At 36.6% G+C, this 18,598-nt stretch overlaps 1 protein-coding gene across 3 annotated transcripts; it reads right to left on the reverse strand.

Annotated features, from left to right (window-relative positions):
* Positions 1-13,009: 13,009 nt before the first annotated feature.
* Positions 13,010-15,662, reverse strand: LOC131677733 (lachesin-like). 3 transcript variants are annotated; one of them, XR_009303421.1, is made up of 6 exons: positions 15,317-15,662; positions 14,751-15,001; positions 13,970-14,493; positions 13,773-13,912; positions 13,599-13,692; positions 13,010-13,528 (listed from the first exon to the last, which is right to left on the reverse strand). XR_009303421.1 is itself a non-coding variant. In XM_058957745.1 (5 exons), exons 1-5 carry the CDS (start codon positions 15,372-15,374, stop codon positions 13,413-13,415), a joined length of 1,089 nt encoding a protein of 362 aa, XP_058813728.1. In that variant the 5' UTR covers positions 15,375-15,662; the 3' UTR covers positions 13,010-13,412. The 3 variants fall into 3 exon arrangements, 2 of the variants coding, with proteins under 2 accessions (XP_058813728.1, XP_058813729.1); XM_058957745.1 differs by lacking the exon at positions 13,599-13,692; XM_058957746.1 differs by lacking the exon at positions 13,010-13,528 and having other exon boundaries at positions 13,599-13,715.
* Between the last annotated feature and the right edge of the window lie 2,936 nt (positions 15,663-18,598).

Raw genomic sequence — 18,598 nt, forward strand, 5'->3', positions numbered from 1 at the left:
TAACGCAAAAATTGCCCAAAATTGACCCCCCCTCCCCCTATGTAACAAATTGTCACAAATTTTTCCATCCCCCCCTCCCCTGTTACGTAACAAATTCCAAGAAAAAATTTTTTTCTTCGATGAAAACATGTTACGTAACGATCTAGTTAACACCCCCTCCCCCCTATGTCACAACTTGTCGTACCCCCTCCCCCCCCCCCCCCTAAAAGCGTTACGTAATTTATGAATGGTCCCTAACTAGATCTAGAACGAAAGTGTTTGCAAATAGAGATTAGTTACGGAAATTAAGCTGATTTCTTTAAAAAATCAATTAGAATGGTTTGTAAGGTTATCGTGTTCAACGGTTATTTGGTCCATTCATCGAATGCAACGCAAGCGTTTTTTTTTCGAGTATGGTGATTTGGCTTTGAATATGTTTTTCATGTTCTCATCGTGTACAGTGATAAAAATTCAGTTCATGGTGGTCGTCTAACCTACTGACGCCTACCTTTCGATTTTAATAATTCCACTTTACTATCATCAGCTCACTAAATGGTACGCCACTTTTCGACGGTCTACTTGACGTGAAATTCGACAAAGTTCAGACGATTGTGAAGGTGCCGTATTGTGAGTTGTGGCACTTTTCTCGGACTTCCTGCATGCAAATTGGTCTTAATCAATCGTTTTCTACTCATTGACATTGCAATAATGTTCCAGGTCTTTCTAGAATTCCCTCGAAGACGTAAACCAATATTGTTTTGCTATCCGACCCATCAGTTTGTTGAGTTTGAACGGATGTTGTTCGCTATCTACCGCTAGTTTCACATTTGTTTGTCCAGTGCAATGCATTGTGTATCTTTGTGGCAGAACACTGTAAAAGTTCCTGGACTTCACGGTATGTTTTGCCATTAGCATTCAACCGTTTGATGAGATTTCGCTCCTCGCCTGTACAGTGCCTCGGACGACCCATTTTCGTGAAATACTACAATATGCAAACTTATAATTTCGGGTTAATTGTAAGCGTACACTCAAAAAAAAGTAAACGTTATGCCTATTGATTTTACACATAGATTTTTGCAATTAACGGAGGCATATAGACACTATTTGCTGGCACATAAACCTAATGTGTGTATTCACAAGAAATATTAATCTTACATTCACATTTCATAACTATTAGGCACATAAAACCCCATTCTATAATAATATGCACATATAACTTATGTGTGTGCATACATAGTTTATACAGTTGACACATAGAAGGTATGTGTGCGCGTGATAACAATAGCCTTTCTTCTTCATATGAATTTTAAGCGGTTTGAAGCAAATAGAATTAACATTTGGATTTCTTTCAGTGTAGGAATACTATTCCGAACAAAATAGATTGACTACACTGAAAATCTTGGAAACTTTAGCGATTTGAAAACCTTTTGTGGTAGCGCTGCTATTTTTACGAACAGCTTTATATCGACTTTCTTCCGAAATGACAGCTGTTTATCGTAATCAATAAGCCAATGATTCCAAATGGTGGCGTGTTCTACTCTTCGTACTATAGGTCCTAAAATATTCACTATGGATTTTGTTCTACCGCGTAAAAAACCTAAGTGTATATACTTTTTCATTCCTTCTGTAATTTGTCTTAAATTTTAATCCCGGTTGGTTGGAAAATTATCAAAATTACACAATCACCGTGGAGTGATCTCGTCTATATCGTCAAAATAAAGCTGTAAATTTTTCATGTTTGTTAACGGTTTTGTCGGTTTTATTGGTGTACATATTTTCTCTTCTCCGGCTAAGCACAAAGAATACAAAAGCACCAGCCATTCTCGCTGCGGAGGATAAGTCGAGCATTGCTCTGATCCACAACTAACAGAAGAAGGAGAAGTACTTTGTGGCCTCGGGAATTCGTCACCAGACACCAACAAGCCCCGGTCTAATCTATTTTTTCTATTTTTGGCATGCTCCCATTTTGACACACTCCGATTTTGGCAACAAATGGGTTCCATTTTTGGCAACATTATTGGTGTACATAATAAGTCTTTGAAAAATGTGCAGAAGATATTTTTTTCGTATCAATTGACATCACATTTCACTTTATTTTCAAACATGGGAGTCATATTAACCCACAAAGGCGCAAATCATTTTTTTAAATTTTGTTGAAATTGTCTCGAAGATTCAATACATTACTGTGATAATTTTGAGATGTTTTTCGCAATGTTGTTTTAAAACAGCGTCATAATTTAAGGGTTAACTATATTTTACACTATAGGTGTCGTAATGATTACAATAAGTATAGAAATGTATTATTTATGTATAATATAACTGATAACAGTGTAACTAGTGCCTGACGGAATCAATTTTTATAGTAAGACCCAGAGCCTGTGCACTTTAATAGTCAAGTACAGCGGAATGCGCTACACGGCATAATAAGACCAGTTCTGGAGAAAATTTACAATTGCGAGCCTCTTTTTCTTTCAATTATTACGACGTCACTACAAAACTAAATTTTCATTATATAGCCCGTATTTAGGAATACAATACTGATAGCTTCCAAATAGTTTGTTTTAGCTTTATGGTGTCTTTGGCAAATTTGTTAGTTTTTTTAGCCATTTTTTTTTTTCAAATGAATGGAATTAGGGTGGTCCTTATGGTTAAGGCGTTCAAAGTATCGACTGATTAGATGGGTGATGTTTACTTGCGCAATGCCCTACAATAAAATAAACACAAATAGATTGAAGCAAGTTTGCTGAATAAACAAGGCTATCTTTAATGTTTAATTTATAAAGATTTTTTTAAAGATTTGAGGTAGGGTGGCTCTTGAAAAATTGTTCTTTAATTTTCAGAAAGAAGAGATAATAGCCCCAGTAGCGAAATTAACACTACCATGCAGTGAATTGTTTGAGTTTTGACGTCCATTGGGCCGAAGAAAAGCGTTTCGAATTAAATGATATGCTACACCTCCGTAATGAGAGGCGTTGTACTCGAGAAATGCGCGAAGATTGTGAGAATTCTACTGGACGACGCACAATGTCGCATATCCGTACAAAACCTCAAAATTTTATTTTGGATATTTCATGATTTAATATATTTCTCTGTTTGTAAACAGGTTGAATAGAGTCTTCTAAAATATTAAGTCTTGAAGACAAAAGATAGATTTTTTACAGACCCTCAATGGTGAAATAGATGATCAATTCTGGTAAAAAAAAACTGTGTTCAAACCTATGTTATTCAAATGAATATATCGGTTTTGTTAAGATTCCGATTAGGATCGAACTGATTTCATTAGTAAGGTTATTCGCATTCAATTTAGTCGATACAAGGTTTTCTTATCAGTCACTCTTTCTGAAGAACAAATAATAAATCGTGCATTAAATTAAAATTATTTGTTCAAAGTGGCTGTACTTTTTTTCGAAACAGTTCGGAAGGATCGCTTGTAGTTCATGACTCTTGAAAATTTGTATACTTTTCGAAAATAAATGTTTTGTTTTGCCCCTTTCTGCCCCGAGGTATGAATAAAGGTGATTTTTCATGATAAGTCTGAAGGAGACGTTTGATTACCCAGGGTTCGCAAAATAATTTACAAATGTCTCTTAGCATTCTCAACAATTGAAAAAATGTGTATTCTGCTAAAAATTTACCAAACCAATTTTTTAAAGTGAATTTTCAGATATATACTTTATAGTCGTAAATGTTGAATTTTCAAACCACCCTAGGTGCCAAAATCTCGAGGTAAAAAAATTACACGAAATATGAATTCAGGGACTTAAAATTACCCAATGTGAAGTTTTCATCAAATTCGGACCCCTTTTGAGGTTTTGTCCGACTTTTGTATGGAAGGTGATCATTGTGCGATGACTGAATTTGATAAAACATGAATAAAATTGAATTTTCTTATTTTTTTTCTTTCATCTCATCCCATTTCACAAATGATTAAAAATCCTTGAAACATTTTGAAGTAAATTGAAAATCTAAACTTTAGAAATTAGGTTCCATTTTTAGCACGGTTCCGAATACTCAGAATACTACACGAATTTATACAGTATCAAATGTCTGCATTATTTTTTTTTTCTTTGCCGACCCCATAACGTCAATAGCGCGCTAACTATTTCACTAGCAGGAGTATTTATTTTCTAAGTGAAATCGGCTTCTTATTTTTCCTTCGACATTAGGTTTGTTCCAGTACCAGGAGAAACTGGAAGTACTCCGGAGCAAACAGGGAGAAAATCGTTCCTGTACTATCATCTTCTCTTTTTTCTTCTTCTGGTGGCAAACCGGAGTGAAAAGGAGCAAGAATTTTTTGCTCCGGAGCAACAAGGAGTAACTTCCATGTACTGGAACAAACCTATTCTTCTTTTCGCAACATTTTCTCCCTGCCGAAATCTTCCGAACAGTGTTGCTATTTTTATTAATGAAAATGGAGTCTTGTTAATTTATTTTATGCCGTAAATATTTTGTATCTTTATTCCACTATATTGATGAAGGGAACCGTTTTTCCATGTCATGGGTGTTTAGTAAGGTGTAACGAAACCATTTTCTGAAAAATTTTAGATTATGGTGTGGTTTCTGTCTTATTTTTGTTAATGTTGTAACCAGTGTATTTGTTTCTGGATAAGATTTGTGAGATTGTCGCGTTTAGTTTACGTTTATTAAATCTGTGTATGTCGAGAAAAGATCTGTGAAGTGTCTAAAAGGCGAACACCGTCAGAAGGCCAGAACGCAGCCAGAAAAACTCGCCACAATTTCCGTAAACCACCACCAGGTGCCGGATTCAGCAAACAAGCGGCCATTGGGGGTGGCGATAATAGAGGATTTGGGCGGAATTCATTGGCGAACCAAAGGGTCAACGGTCGAGGGTATGAGGTCAATAACCACCAAAACCTGAGTTCAATTGCCCGGTAACTATCGACGAGGAAAGTTAGAATTTTCAAGTCAAGCCAGAAGAGGCAATAAAAGTCGAAGTAAAGAGAAGTGAAGCTGAGTGTTAAATTACAAAAGAGTGAAGTGAAGTAAAAAAAGCAGAAATAAGGAACTGGATAGTTAACCGGAGAATCCAGACTTCCAGGTAATTGACCGTCCCCTAAACTAACCCATGTGACGCCTCGACCGTCCCCCCCAAAGCCAATCCGCCATTTTGACATCCCCCATTGTGTTCGCAGGACCCCGTAGTTTATAACTTGAAGCCGTGGTTTTAGTGTATAACCCCTGTGAACCCAGAAAGCCCTACCGTGTCCGACCGTCGAATACTCACGCGGGAAACCGGGCATAGCCGACGAATAGAACCCCTCGTCGAAGCTCGAGATCGTCAAACACTCGAGGCCGCGTAGACGACCGGTAGCGAGCGACGTGCGGCAGCCGTAGAACACCGTGTGGAACCGCAGAATCAACGGAGTGAAGCAGTGGAGTACGGTGGTGGAGTGGCAGCGACAACGACTGGAGTGGAAAAGGGGCCCCGAAGAAAACCGAAGAATAAAGAAGTGCTAAGGTAGGAGATAGACAGTAAGAAAGTGGGAGAAAAAGAATAAAAGTGTCGACGAAAAGGGAAATAAAAGTTGTGTTTGCTTGAGGATAAAGATCAGGTGTTTTCTTGACCGCGATTAGCCACGAGCGTATGCCGACCCTGAGGCGTTGAGAAAGGGAGTCTCATATTTGCTAGGCAGTAGCGATACGCAAGTTACAATGTTAATCAACCACGTATACGGTAAATGCATGATAAATACTTGTTTCACCTTGCCATACAATTTCTGTTCAATTTAGTCATTTTTACTTTTTTAACGATAATAATTTTATTTGTCAAAAGTAATGACAATCTTTTCCTATAAATATAGCAACACTGCCAACCATCATTTCGCAATCCCTGTAGTAACATTGCGTACTGTGCAAAAAGTCAGAATCAACCAATCAGGAGCCGGACCATTCTGACGTAAAATTGGAACAAAAACGACCCCCCCCCTATTGTCACGTCTTGTCTTAGAGTGAAAACAAAACTGCACTGATAATATATATTCGTAAATATAATAAAATCGATCATGCTATGCACGAATTCATTCGTCGTTTTCTGCAACGAAGTATTTTCGTGCATTCTAAATAAACAAAAATGGTCGCTTGGTGAACGAAAGCTTTCGTAAATTTTACACATTTAATATACACTGCACGAATGTTATCGTTGATAACGACATTATTTTTCTTGAATGAAACGAAATGTTTTGTTTATTTTAATAAACGTGTCTGTATATTACGAACGATTTCGTTGGTCGCACGAATTCATTTCGTTTAGGGGCCATGCATAAATGTCGTAGCATTTTGGGGGGTAGGGAGGGTATACCAAATTTGTGACGAAGTGTGACGAGGGGGAGGGTAGGGTCAGAAGTTGTGCGACGTAGCATTAAGTTTAATTTTTTTTTGACGGGCACCCGTTAATTCTGGGGGCAGATCACTTGTGATGCATGTTTAAAAATCAGCTAAATTAAATGCATTTCTTTCCATCAAAATAAAAATTCAAAATGTATTTTGCGTTGCGTGCAATGTATTTTGCGTTGTGTGTAAGACGTCAAAACCCTACAAAAAATCAGTCCTACATTCAATAAAACGTCGAACAAAGTGAATCAGCGTAGGACATTTGTTAAACAAAATTTTCGGCGAGGGAGTGCAAAGTTGATGCAAAAATGGAAATTAAATGCATTTTTTCTAATTTGATGCAAATTTGTTATATATTTCTAGAGTGATCTGCCCCTAGTATTAATTAGATTAATTAGAGAAAACAATTTAATGTTCCTCCATTCCCAAGTTGCTTTTCATGCGGTTTTTCATTTTGTAAATTTTACTGTTCGAGGAATGGCAGGCTCGCAAAGAAATTGAAAGATTTTTCATGCGGATTTAAATTTCCACATTAGTTAGCTAATATTGCTAACTAGTAGACTTATTTTGGTAGCTGAATTAAATTTTCTTTCAGATTCAATCAAAGAAAATTTAGTAATTTAGTTGAGCTTATACCACAGACTAACAGACATAACACTATGAGGGAATTCCCTAAAAAACATCGATCCGACAATTTTCGCAGAACACTAGCTCCACCTTTTATTCACGGTCCCAAACACTCAATTACTGGTGGGTTTCCCCTCAGGTTTGGGAATAATTTTCACTAATGGTCTATCCCCCATATGCTTGTTCATATGTCAGTAGCGCCATAATTTCAAATGTGGCCACAGTCCCAACTGTAAATATATTTAAAATGACCGTTAAAGCGGGCGAAGCTTTGTTTTTGAGTGTTATGTCTGTTAGTCTGTGCTTATACTTCCTAAAATCGTTGACCGCTGCAGGATTGTGAACTTCTTTTCATGCTATATGACATGTAAAATGCTAAACAAAACTATCCACATTATATTTGTCATAAAATGGGCTTGTTTAGTAGGCAATTTGCTGTTATAATGAAAATGTTGATAAAAGTCGTCAAACATTTTGTAAGGACATATATTTAAAAGAATTGAAAAACATATGTAATTTTTTCATCTCCCTGTCGCGTTGTATGGGGGGGGATTAGTAAAATGCTACGTCATTTACAAGGGGGAGGTTAGAATTTTGTGACCAAATGCTACGAGGGGGGAGGGAGGGGTCGAAAATCGCCAGAAAAAAGCTACGTCATTTGTGTACGGCCCCTTATCTTAGAAAAGTTTTCGTATTTGTTATCCTCTTATTGTTTTCAGTCGATCTTTTGGGATCGATGTTTGACAACATCGATTTTTTTTTAATTTAAAAATATCGATGCGGCCAAATCGATTTTATTGTGGTACGGAGAAATGGCCGCTTGATGAACGAAAGTTTTCGTAAATTTTAGTTATTTAGTTTAAATTGCACGAATGTTATCGTTGATAACATTATTTTTCGTGAATGAAACGAAATGTTTCGTTTATTCTAATAAACGTTTATGTATATCGAATAATTTCATTGCTGTCACGAATTTATTTCGTTCATCTTAGGAAAGTTTTCGTATTCATTAGCATATTATTTTTTCAATCGATAATTTTGGATCGATGTTTGACAACAACGATTTTTTTAATTAATTAAAAGGATCGATCTGGCGAAATCGATTTTATTTTAGCCTACTCACCTCCATTGAGGAGTAGAAATATTGTGGTTTGAAGACTTAGTAATTTACTTAACATTAACTACATTAACAGGGTCCAAAATATGTAGGGGTCTAAATTAGGTTGGTTACTCTAGCTGAGCTAGATTGAAAGAGCAGCCGATTAATTTGTGAGCCAGAATGAGAGAGTATGTGAACAGCAGTGGAAACGAAAAATTAAACATCTATCCGTACTAGTTTGAAATGAACGAAAAATGGTAGTACCATTAATGTAACAGGTAACACATTGTTTACATTACGGAGCTAAAAGTCATTTTAATAATTAGCAATAAGAAAAAATGTCACCAAGATAGCGTTCAAACACATTTTAACTCGTAGTGTGAATATAGTATACCAAAACTATTCCGACATGGCAGGCTGTCTTGACTCAATAGTTGTAATAAACGTTTAATGCGAAAAAGAGCCAAAACAATACCGTTTGATACTGAAAACTACAGGTTAATTTCTTATTAGACGATAGATGCAAACAAAAATATACACGATCACACTGATAGAATATATTCGTAAATCGCTTGGCATTAGTTTCGTACAGATATACATAAAATATACGAATTTTTCGTTCATATCATTAGTTCTATTGAAACACATTTATTTTTTGTTACTAATTTTTCGTGAAAACCACGAAACGACTTTCGTTGGCTTATTACGAAACAGCTTCGTTCGGCAAACGAATTGTTCGCTGTTATTTACGAATATCTTTATAATATTTACGAGCATTATTCGTCAAACCGTCAACGTCAAAAAGCTTCAATATGGAGTTATTGTTGCTATACGTCAGATAATTGTTGATCATAACGACGGTCTCGGTCTGAATATTTAGTAGCCGTATCCGTGTTCGTCGGTTTCAGGAAGATTTCCTGAACCTCTTTCGCTTCCATTTGTTCCAGAATCCGGAGCAGTACGGATTCAGTTGAGCCATCGCGAACTGCTCGTTGGTTTTGTATGAATTAGTTTGAGCTTTCTCGGTCGGAGCAAAGCCAAAATAATATGCTACTTAATACGAAAACTTCTTTTAGATGAACGAAATGAATTCGTGCGACCATCGAGATTGTTCGTAATATACACAAACGGTTATTAAAATAAACGAAACATTTCGTTTCATTCACGAAAAATAATGCCGTTATCAACGATTACATTCGTGCAATTTACACTGAATAAATAAAATTTACGTAAACTTTCGTGCATCAAGCGGTCATTCCTTCATACCACAGTAAAAACGATTTGGCCACATCGATTTTTTTAAATAAAAAAAATCGATGTTGTCAAACGTCGATCCCAAATGATCGACTGAAAGCAATAATAAGCTAATAAATACGAAAACTTTTCTAAGATAAACTAAATGAATTCGCGCCACCAACGAAATCGTTCATCATATACATAAACATTTATTGAAATAAACAAATCATTTTGTTTCATTCACAAAAAATAAAGTCGTTATCAACGTCGTCCTGCAATGTACACTAAATATGTAAAATTTACGAAAACTTTCATTCATCAAGCGGCCATTACTTCAAACCACAATCTTTCTACTCCTCAATGGAGGTGAGTAGGCTAAAATAAAATCGATTTCGCCAGATCGATCCTTTTAATTAATTAAAAAAAAATCGTTGTTGTCAAACATCGATCCAAAATTATCGATTGAAAAAATAATATGCCAATGAATACGAAAACTTTCCTAAGATGAACGAAATAAATTTGTGCCAGCAATGAAATTATTCGATATACATAAACGTTTATTAGAATAAACGAAACATTTCGTTTCATTCACGAAAAATGATGTTATCAACGATAACATTCGTGCAATTTAAACTAAATAACTAAAATTTACGAAAACTTTCGTTCATCAAGCGGTCATTTCTCCGTACCACAATAAAATCGATTGTTTTAAATTAAAAAAAATCGATGTTGTCAAACATCGATCCCAAAAGATCGACTGAAAACAATAAGAGGATAACAAATACGAAAACTTTTCTAAGATAAACGAAATGAATTCGTGCGACCAACGAAATCGTTCGAAATATACAGACACGTTTATTAAAATAAACAAAACATTTCGTTTCATTCATGAAAAATAATGTCGCTATCAACGATATCATTCGTGCAGTGTACATTAAATGTGTAAAATTTACGAAAGCTTTCGTTCACCAAGCGACCATTCTTGTTTATGAAATGAACGAAACCTACTATTTAGAATGCACGAAAATACTTCGTTGCAGAAAACGACGAATGAATTCGTGCATTGCATGATCGATTTTATTATATTTACGAATATATATTATCAGTGTAAATATATAGTCCAGCCTGACATTTTCTTGTTCGTTTTCTCTTGTGGTCCGTGTTCAATGAGTAACGACTCCGGAATTTCTTCTTAAAAGAAATTATGAAACTTGGTTTTGTTCTTTTTTTCTAAGATTATGTGGAGTGTGTTCGATTTGGAAATAAAATTAAATAAGCAAAAATCTACATCTATAAATTCTGATGAAATGAATCTACCCCAAAAGATAACAAACATGAATCCAAAACTCAAAGAGCTTTTTTTTTCTTTCAATCATCTTTCTTTTAATGTTGATAAAGATAAACAGGATTCTCAACCCAAAATTGCAATAAAATCCGTCGTTTATTACAATGACTCGAACTGTCTTCTTTAGTTCATTCAAATATAAAGCTTTGAATTTAAGCCAATTGTATTTTACCAGGCAGGATTGGATCAGGAAGAAGGGTCATTCTAGTTTACATTAGCTATCTCCTAGAGCGAGAAAAGAAATGAAAAAGGCATGATAAAATCCGTTGCTACATTAATCAACACCTTGAAAAGGTATAAGATTATCGAATAAATTTCCTTTCACACCTCCTTGTACATAAAGTGTCATTTTCGCCCAAGACCCGAAAGAATCTGAAAATATTTTTTTATACTGAGAATTGGACTTTGTATACATTGAAATTTATCTGAATTTATTGTTCATTTAAACCCAACATTTTTTTGTAAATCCTTGTTTATTGACTTCTTAATCCATAAGCCCCGCGCACACCGCAAAACTGATCAAATTTTAATAACTTTCTCGGGTTATTTTACATCGATTTATAGCATTCTACGAAGTTGCGGACAATGAGATTGTTGATCAGATTCTCACTTTTAGTATTTTTTGACTCTCTATAATACCAATTAGTAGCAAAAATGCGAATTAATTTCATTAAAAACTTAAGTTTTCAATCAAAAAGCTTTAAAATAATAAGTTGTTCTAGACCCTCCGACGGAATATTTTAATTTTACTTTCAAGTGAAAGGGAAAAGTGCATTCTTTCATATCCCGAAGTTTTATAGATGACGAATTTTATTTAATAAAGTTGTCCGACAAAGACACCGTGTTGGGTTTTATGGAGCGTTTCTTTTTTTAACATTTTACAAAAAATAGAGGTTTAACTCACATGTACGGATTTTTCTTAGTCGTAGAATTGAATAGTCTTTCATGTAAAAAAAGCTACAAAACATATATAAATAAATTTGAGTTAGTTTATTATAAAAAATGCCATAGTTCATCCACTATTGGGTCATCTCCCCTAGTGTATCTTAATTTTTAATTCGCACGCGTGCTTTGTCCTAGATCGTTGTCTCATTTTTATTTTTTGGCAAAATTCTATGGCATCGAAAGTAGTGTTGTTCATTCATAATTTTTGCCTCAGTTTGATAAACGAATGGCATTTTTTGGCTGATTCGTCTATAGAGAACTGACACCTATATGAATTCACAGGAAGCATTTTCATTCAAGATTTTGAAAAGCTACAGTACTTAAGAAGTAGGTACACTTTGGAACAGAAGACCAACTACACACATACCACAGGAACTAAAACTGATTACTTCCCTTATATTCCGCTGGCTCGTTGATCGTTTCCCACTCAATGCACTGACAACGCGAAGCAACTGTGGCAATGCTTAAGTGCATTAAATGAAATTTTCATATACATGCTATGTTGGATTTCGATACACGTTTAATATTGATGAGTTTAAACTTGAAATTTAGGGTAAAATTAATAATGTTGTAGAGCTTTATCCAATGGAGATATCCGTTTTTTCTATCCAGGTTTGAGTCTTCACTTAAGCTGGCGATGTTCTCTTTTTGTTCCTTTTTCTGCACTTTTCGTTTGGCGGTTGAGATAATTTCGCCTCGATGTAGACAAATTGTATATTGTAGACATCTCAAATTAGCAATAATGCATATATGGGGTTACGGTTTAAAGCGCACGTTTATTCCATGTCGTAATTGAATCCGAATTGGGAAAACACTTGGAATTCAAAACAAGATCATTGGCTATTAGATATTGAAGACGCTATTCGCCATCTCCATCGTTTGTTTGCCTTTTATCTGTCAGTGTCATTCCAATCGAGCACGAGATCTGTGAATGGCCCTTGTTTGATCCAGATTTAGCGTCTTTGGCTATTATGACGACTAGATAAAAAGGGATTCCTTCGAAAATTTTGGGAAGTATACTTTTTTGTACTCCTTGGGACAGATTCTACTGTTCATCTATAGCTAACTTATGTATGCCAGCGATGTTGATTTAAATTTCGAGGACACTTCTATGTTAGTGGAAGATGAATGAGTCTCATTTGTTTGCCAAACATATTCGTTGTTTTAACCCTCCGGCACTCGCGCGGTTGTATTTAGTGCAACACCTTCAGAAACTCTAGCGAAATCTGCTTTCAGCACCAGTTGCTGCTCATTTGGGGAGCCATTCGCGCGAGTCCCGGAGGGTTAAGCGGAAGAAATCCTCACGGTTTCGATCATGCTGTTCTCAATTACCCCGCAAATCCATAATTCAATAATTCTGACAATTAGCAATCTGCCCAGTTAACAATAAGATAAACGGACTTCATTATAATAACTGTGAACAAGAGTTTTGGAATTGTCAAAGCCATTTATTTCCACACAGGGTTCGAAATATAATTGATTATTTTCTTAACACTAACGATGAAATTTTGCACGTATTTATACTCTATTTTCGTCGACATAAGTCTTGTTCCGTTTCATTTGTACAGGGATTCTAAAGCGGCTCTTTTTCACTCCTAATACTAAAAGACAAAATCTTCTATATGTTTCATAAATGCGCCCGACAGGGGGATATGTCCGTTTGAGCTGATTTCGCTGATAATGCCTATTGTTATTTTTTTATGAGGGGGGTTCGGTTTTTGTTGTTTGACAGTAAAACTTTGCACTTGCATCGATTGTTGTGGTTTTGTAGCTAGCTGTTTTGTGGATTCACGGTCACTGAATGGACTGTTAACTCCGAAGCTTTCTTATTCACAAAAGCGTTGCAAGCAACGTCGTAACCATCAGGATTCCCAGTTGACTGGCGATGACGTGAGCTGAGCTGGACCATTTCAGACCGGAGAAGTTGATATTGGGAAGGCGTTGCTCTGCAGAAAAAATGTGCATCGTCAAAAAAAACCCATAACAAGCGGGAGCATTCCAAAAAGTTTGACATACCTTTTGCTTGGAAAGATAAAAAAGCAAACACAGCACGCAACAAAAAATAACTAAACTAAGCAAACAATTCAATACGACACTGGGATAACCGATTCTAAAAGAAACGAAAAAACGAAACTATAACATTAAATAAATTAAAAAACATACACATACTGAGCGGAAACTACCGCTTACCATAGAGGTTCAGTCTCGCTTCGGCGTGGCCTACTTTGTTGGAAGCTTTGCAGATGTAGTCACCATAGTGTGAGCTTTCGACGGAGCTGATCTTCACCACAGAAGTGGTCACATCATCCGGTTGACCAGTCTGGGAAATACTGTAAACATAAACCAAATTAGCTACTGATTTCCTTAATTTCAAACGGGTACCTTACCTGTACGAGCCACCATTGTGAATCGGATGGCCATTCTTCAGCCAGGAAATCGATGGTGATGGGAACGCCTGCACCACGCACTCCAGTTCGATGTCATACTCGGTTGCCTGAGCTACCTTAGGTCGAGGGATTGAGATGACGGGAGCAAATTCCACTTCCAGATGGATGGTCCTTGAGTCGGGCCTTCCTACGCCATTATCTGCGAGACAAAGGTACGTGCCACGATCCTCCTTGGTCAGTGACGACAACGACAGTACGTTTCCATTGTAGATTTGTCCACCAATTGGAAGGATTGTGTTGTACTCTCGCTTCCAGGTAATCGACGGGCGAGGATACCCTTCAGCCGAGCAGGTCAGCTTTACGTCTTCACCTTCTGCCTTGCTAACGGTTGTGGCAGCCAGATTATCCTGCAGAATTGGTGGATGACGCACCTGAAGCTCAACAGTGGCGGTCACTTTGTTGGTGCTATTCACCTGAATCTGACACTCGTACAAACCGGCGTCGGTATTAACGATGTCGCTAATCTAAAACGATAGGGCATGGATGCAAGAATGTGAGGGATGCGTAAATGCAATCACAAAAGGGTTGCTAATTAGATTTCTGTCTGCCGTGGAATAAGTCCCGGTGGGATTTCGACTACGACATGTGCTCTATAGGGGAAAATGTGTAGCCATTGTGATGAAGTTATTAAAATGCATAATTGATGAGTTGTTCTTGACATTCAATCCACAGGGTAGCGTGCACTCATATATTAGGGTTGGCTCGAAATATTTGCACTTACCGTCAGTTTGTATTTCATCGTATTGTTCTCCTTATCGACACTCACATTAAACCGTTCCTCTGCTACGGCTAATGTTGGGCCCAGCGAAATAGTATTAATATTTTGAGATCTCTCCCGATTACTTTTCTGCCAACCAACGGTGAATTTACCCACATTGTTGATATCGCACTCCAACGAAACACTCTCCCCAATATCTTTGATCTGCTCCGGACTGATGGATGCGATGGTTGGTGCTGCCTGCTGCGATGCGCCTAAAGGATACAACACACAGGACAACAAATATAGAATAAATGCCAATTTCAGAACACTCGACCTCAAGACCCTACTGCTACTGAAAAGTTCGCAAAGCAGATAACTGCGGCATTATAAAAGCAAATCACCACGATACGCATCACTCCCAGGCGCGCGTCCTGTTTCTTATCGCCACATATTTTCTACGTTCACTTTCATTCATCAAAGCATCCTCTCAACGAGCCAACGACCGACCAACGGGCGGTACGTCACTCCATCACATATTCATATCTCTAGAACAAGAATCCGGCGGCTATCGCCATGGTAACACTTACACAGCTTCACTGCGATCAGGCAGCAAATCACAATCAAATCCAGCCGAAGAAGGCTCATCGTAGCTGAACCGCGAAGGCCGTGAAAAACACACGTTCAGTATTCAACCACCCACACTTTGCTGGCGGTTAGAAAACGATACGATGAATGCCTTCGGAAAAAAGGGAACAGCGCACACCGAGGGGGATCTCCTACCACACGATGGATGGCTTGGAATGCTAAACTCAAGCACAAGCAGCTCTCCTAAACCCTCCCTTGGTTGGAGTGGAAAAAATGACACCAAAAAAACAGCACGTTTCAAATACCGTAGAACGGAAACCCAAACAAATGATGTGCGAGTGCCGACCGGTCGAGAACAACTGATGCTGCGAGAGCACTACAGGACCCGGCGAAGCATAAAAGCTCCTCGGGAGAGGCTGGGAAAGTACAGAGAAATTTTATGATCACGCACACAATTATGCATGCATCAGAAGAAGAACAGAATGCGAGTAGAATGGGAAGTATTGGGATTACGCGCTCAGATCAATTTTTCGAAACTGGTTAACAGGTCGTCTATATAGTGAATAACACAGTGCTACAATCAGGAATGCCAAGTGTTTTTTTTCGGAAAATCTGTAATATTTAATGAAAAAGGCTGGATATGTCTTAATGGACTAAAATTTATGGAGAACCATTGGACATTCATGAGCTGTTTTATTGCAGATTGTTAATGAAACATTTATGTAAAATAGAGTTTAAAAAACGTTTTTAATCCACCTAACAGTATGATGGGACATTTCTTATAACTCTTATCACTCTCTTCGGATATTATATCGATTGAGAATATTTAGAACTTTATGTTTCGCGATGTTTTTGATAACACATGCAGAGAACTAAAAACTAAAAATTGAAGCTCTTGGTATCACGCTACCTCTGAAGTGCATGCGTGCATAGTTCTAACTTTACTTTGATATCGACTTTTTCTAAAAGTGACTTCCCAGTAGTTTGAATTATTATCGCTCATCCTAATGCGAAAGAACAAATAAAGAACTCTCGAAACCCGTTAAAGAAAATCATCACTGGAATTTTCGTTTCCACAAAAGTTTTCGATAACGCTCCGTCACTTGTGTTAGTGCACTGGGTGCACGCTGCTCTGAAAATCTAACGAAATCGTCTTAGGGCACCAGCGGCTCTCATTCCGAGCCATTTGCGTGATTTTCGGCGGGTTAAATCTGTAAAGAATTCTAAAAACTAACTTCAATTACGTAATTTTCAGTTCAGCAATTCGAGAAATCGTGCTCACCGCAAGCCATGAAAAATAAACTGCTTTGTGGAGCGACTGTCACTACTCCGTTTACTAAAGCTATTAATAATTCTCAAATACATTCTAATTTTTACAACCTTATTAGGGAAAGTTGTTTTATAAGCTTTTGTAATATTGTGTAGGGAAAAAGCCGAAAATTTCTGTATTTTCTCAATCCGCAACATATAAGCCCTTAAGTATACCAATTAATTTAGGAAGCCTTTTTAATATAAACTATCGCACGAATGAGAAAAGGTTCACGAAACTTTTGGAAGATGTCGATTAAATAACTTCTTGAAAACTACCAAAAAATTGGTGTAGTTCGATGCAATTGAAAAAAAAATATCCTCAAAAATGGGATGTACCTATCAATGTGGGACACAGTGAATAATAAATATAGCAATGACCCGTTTTTATCAGTTTCATGGCGTATTTTAAGCTGACATTGACTAAATCAAGACATATTTCTTTCCTTCTTTATAATAAACTGAAGCTGTTAAAATATTCTTCCCTTCCCTTGATCTAGCCTGATAGCTATTTCTGATTATATAATATAAATTTCTCTTAAAGAGGCCTTCTAGAGCAAATTAAAAAAAAATGAATTTTTGATTTTTGCATATTTGCATCTTTAAGGTAAGAAAAATATGCTCAAGAAAGGATTTACTCGAATTCAGCCTTGTTAGTCTGTTGGAGCCCATCAAACATATTTTCATATGAGACTGATAAAATTGGGAGTAGACTAAATCGGGGGCTAATTAAATGGGGTCTTCACTGTATTATAATAGATAGGTAGTCTTCGAAGATGTTTCTTGTGGACGAGTGTAGAACGACTTTGTTTCTACTTACTTAGAGTCAGCGGCGTAGCTAGAAATTCGGTTTGGTGAAAATCGAACCTATTTGAAGTTTTAAAATTATGGAGAATTAATTTTTCAAAAAATAGTAACAGAGTACGTTTCATTAGCGAATTTGTTGAGACTATCATTTAAAACAACTTTATTGCAGGAATGAATACTATGTGTAGGGAGTATATCGAATTTTAAAATATTTACGAAATGTTCCTTACGTTACGAGCTTCACAAACTAAAGGTTTGGATAAAATGTAAAATTTATTTTTTATAAACAGTAGAAGATCATACACAGTAAAATGATAATAAATTATTTTAAAGGTACAAATAGCCTAAAATATGTTGATACCCCAAACACACGGAGCCTTCATGTCTTCAACAAAGTGGTTTGTAATTGAACTTCCCAAAATTTTGCTGCAGACATTAAGTCTCGAACTAATTTGTTTGAAGAGTAAATTCTTCATAAATACTTCTTGGAGGATATAACGCCAAAGTTATTGTATCAGATGATGTGCTGTTTAACGTTTGTAAAATTTATCGAAGATACTAAACCTCTGAAATTAGCGGTTGCAAAATGATGTAATCTTGACCTAAAACTACTGTTTGCGAACATTTATTTTGCCTATTCATATAATTGGTAATACAACAAAAATTAAAAGCTCATCGAAATTGATCATGACCTGCTAGAGTCGAACGGAAAACGCCATTTTTCATAAGTTTAACTCGACTTTCGGAAAGTGTTATCCTCGTTATTAATTTTTTACGTTTTAACGACATTCAATTAGCTAGAGATTACTGGGTAGGGAAAGTTATGAAACTTAGAGCCATAGTACTCAAGTGAGAGCAAGGATGTGAAGTAAACAGATCGGAAAACTAGAAGTGGCAGGGTCATTAGAACAGGCTTAATATCGTGCGGGCTTAATTTTTGCCTTCTGATAATGAGGGTCGAGCTTAGGCAGAATAACTACGAATCACCCGAGTTCACTATCATGTGTCCTTGATAAAGGTAGACGTATCTATCTTTACCGTGACAACCGGCAAAAATTAAGCCACGCAAGATCACCACTGAAAACCTGTCGTTATTAATCATATTACGTTTTCGTCTCAACTCCCAAAATAAAGGCATGTTCGGCAAATGCTGAATGCTGTGCAATTTT

Source organism: Topomyia yanbarensis, chromosome 1 (genome assembly GCF_030247195.1).
Source record: "Topomyia yanbarensis strain Yona2022 chromosome 1, ASM3024719v1, whole genome shotgun sequence".
Taxonomy (NCBI): Eukaryota; Metazoa; Arthropoda; class Insecta; order Diptera; family Culicidae; genus Topomyia; species Topomyia yanbarensis.

Excerpts from the sequence above, each read along its gene's own strand:
- LOC131677733 (XM_058957745.1), bottom strand. The coding sequence starts at position 15,374 with ATGAGCCTTCTTCGGCTGGATTTGATTGTGATTTGCTGCCTGATCGCA. Across the intron at positions 15,002-15,316 it reads CCTGATCGCAGTGAAGCTGT|GCGCATCGCAGCAGGCAGCA; the intron begins GTAAGTGTTACC and ends TGTATCCTTTAG. Across the intron at positions 13,529-13,772 it reads AGCGAGACTGAACCTCTATG|AGCAACGCCTTCCCAATATC; the intron begins GTAAGCGGTAGT and ends TTTTTTCTGCAG.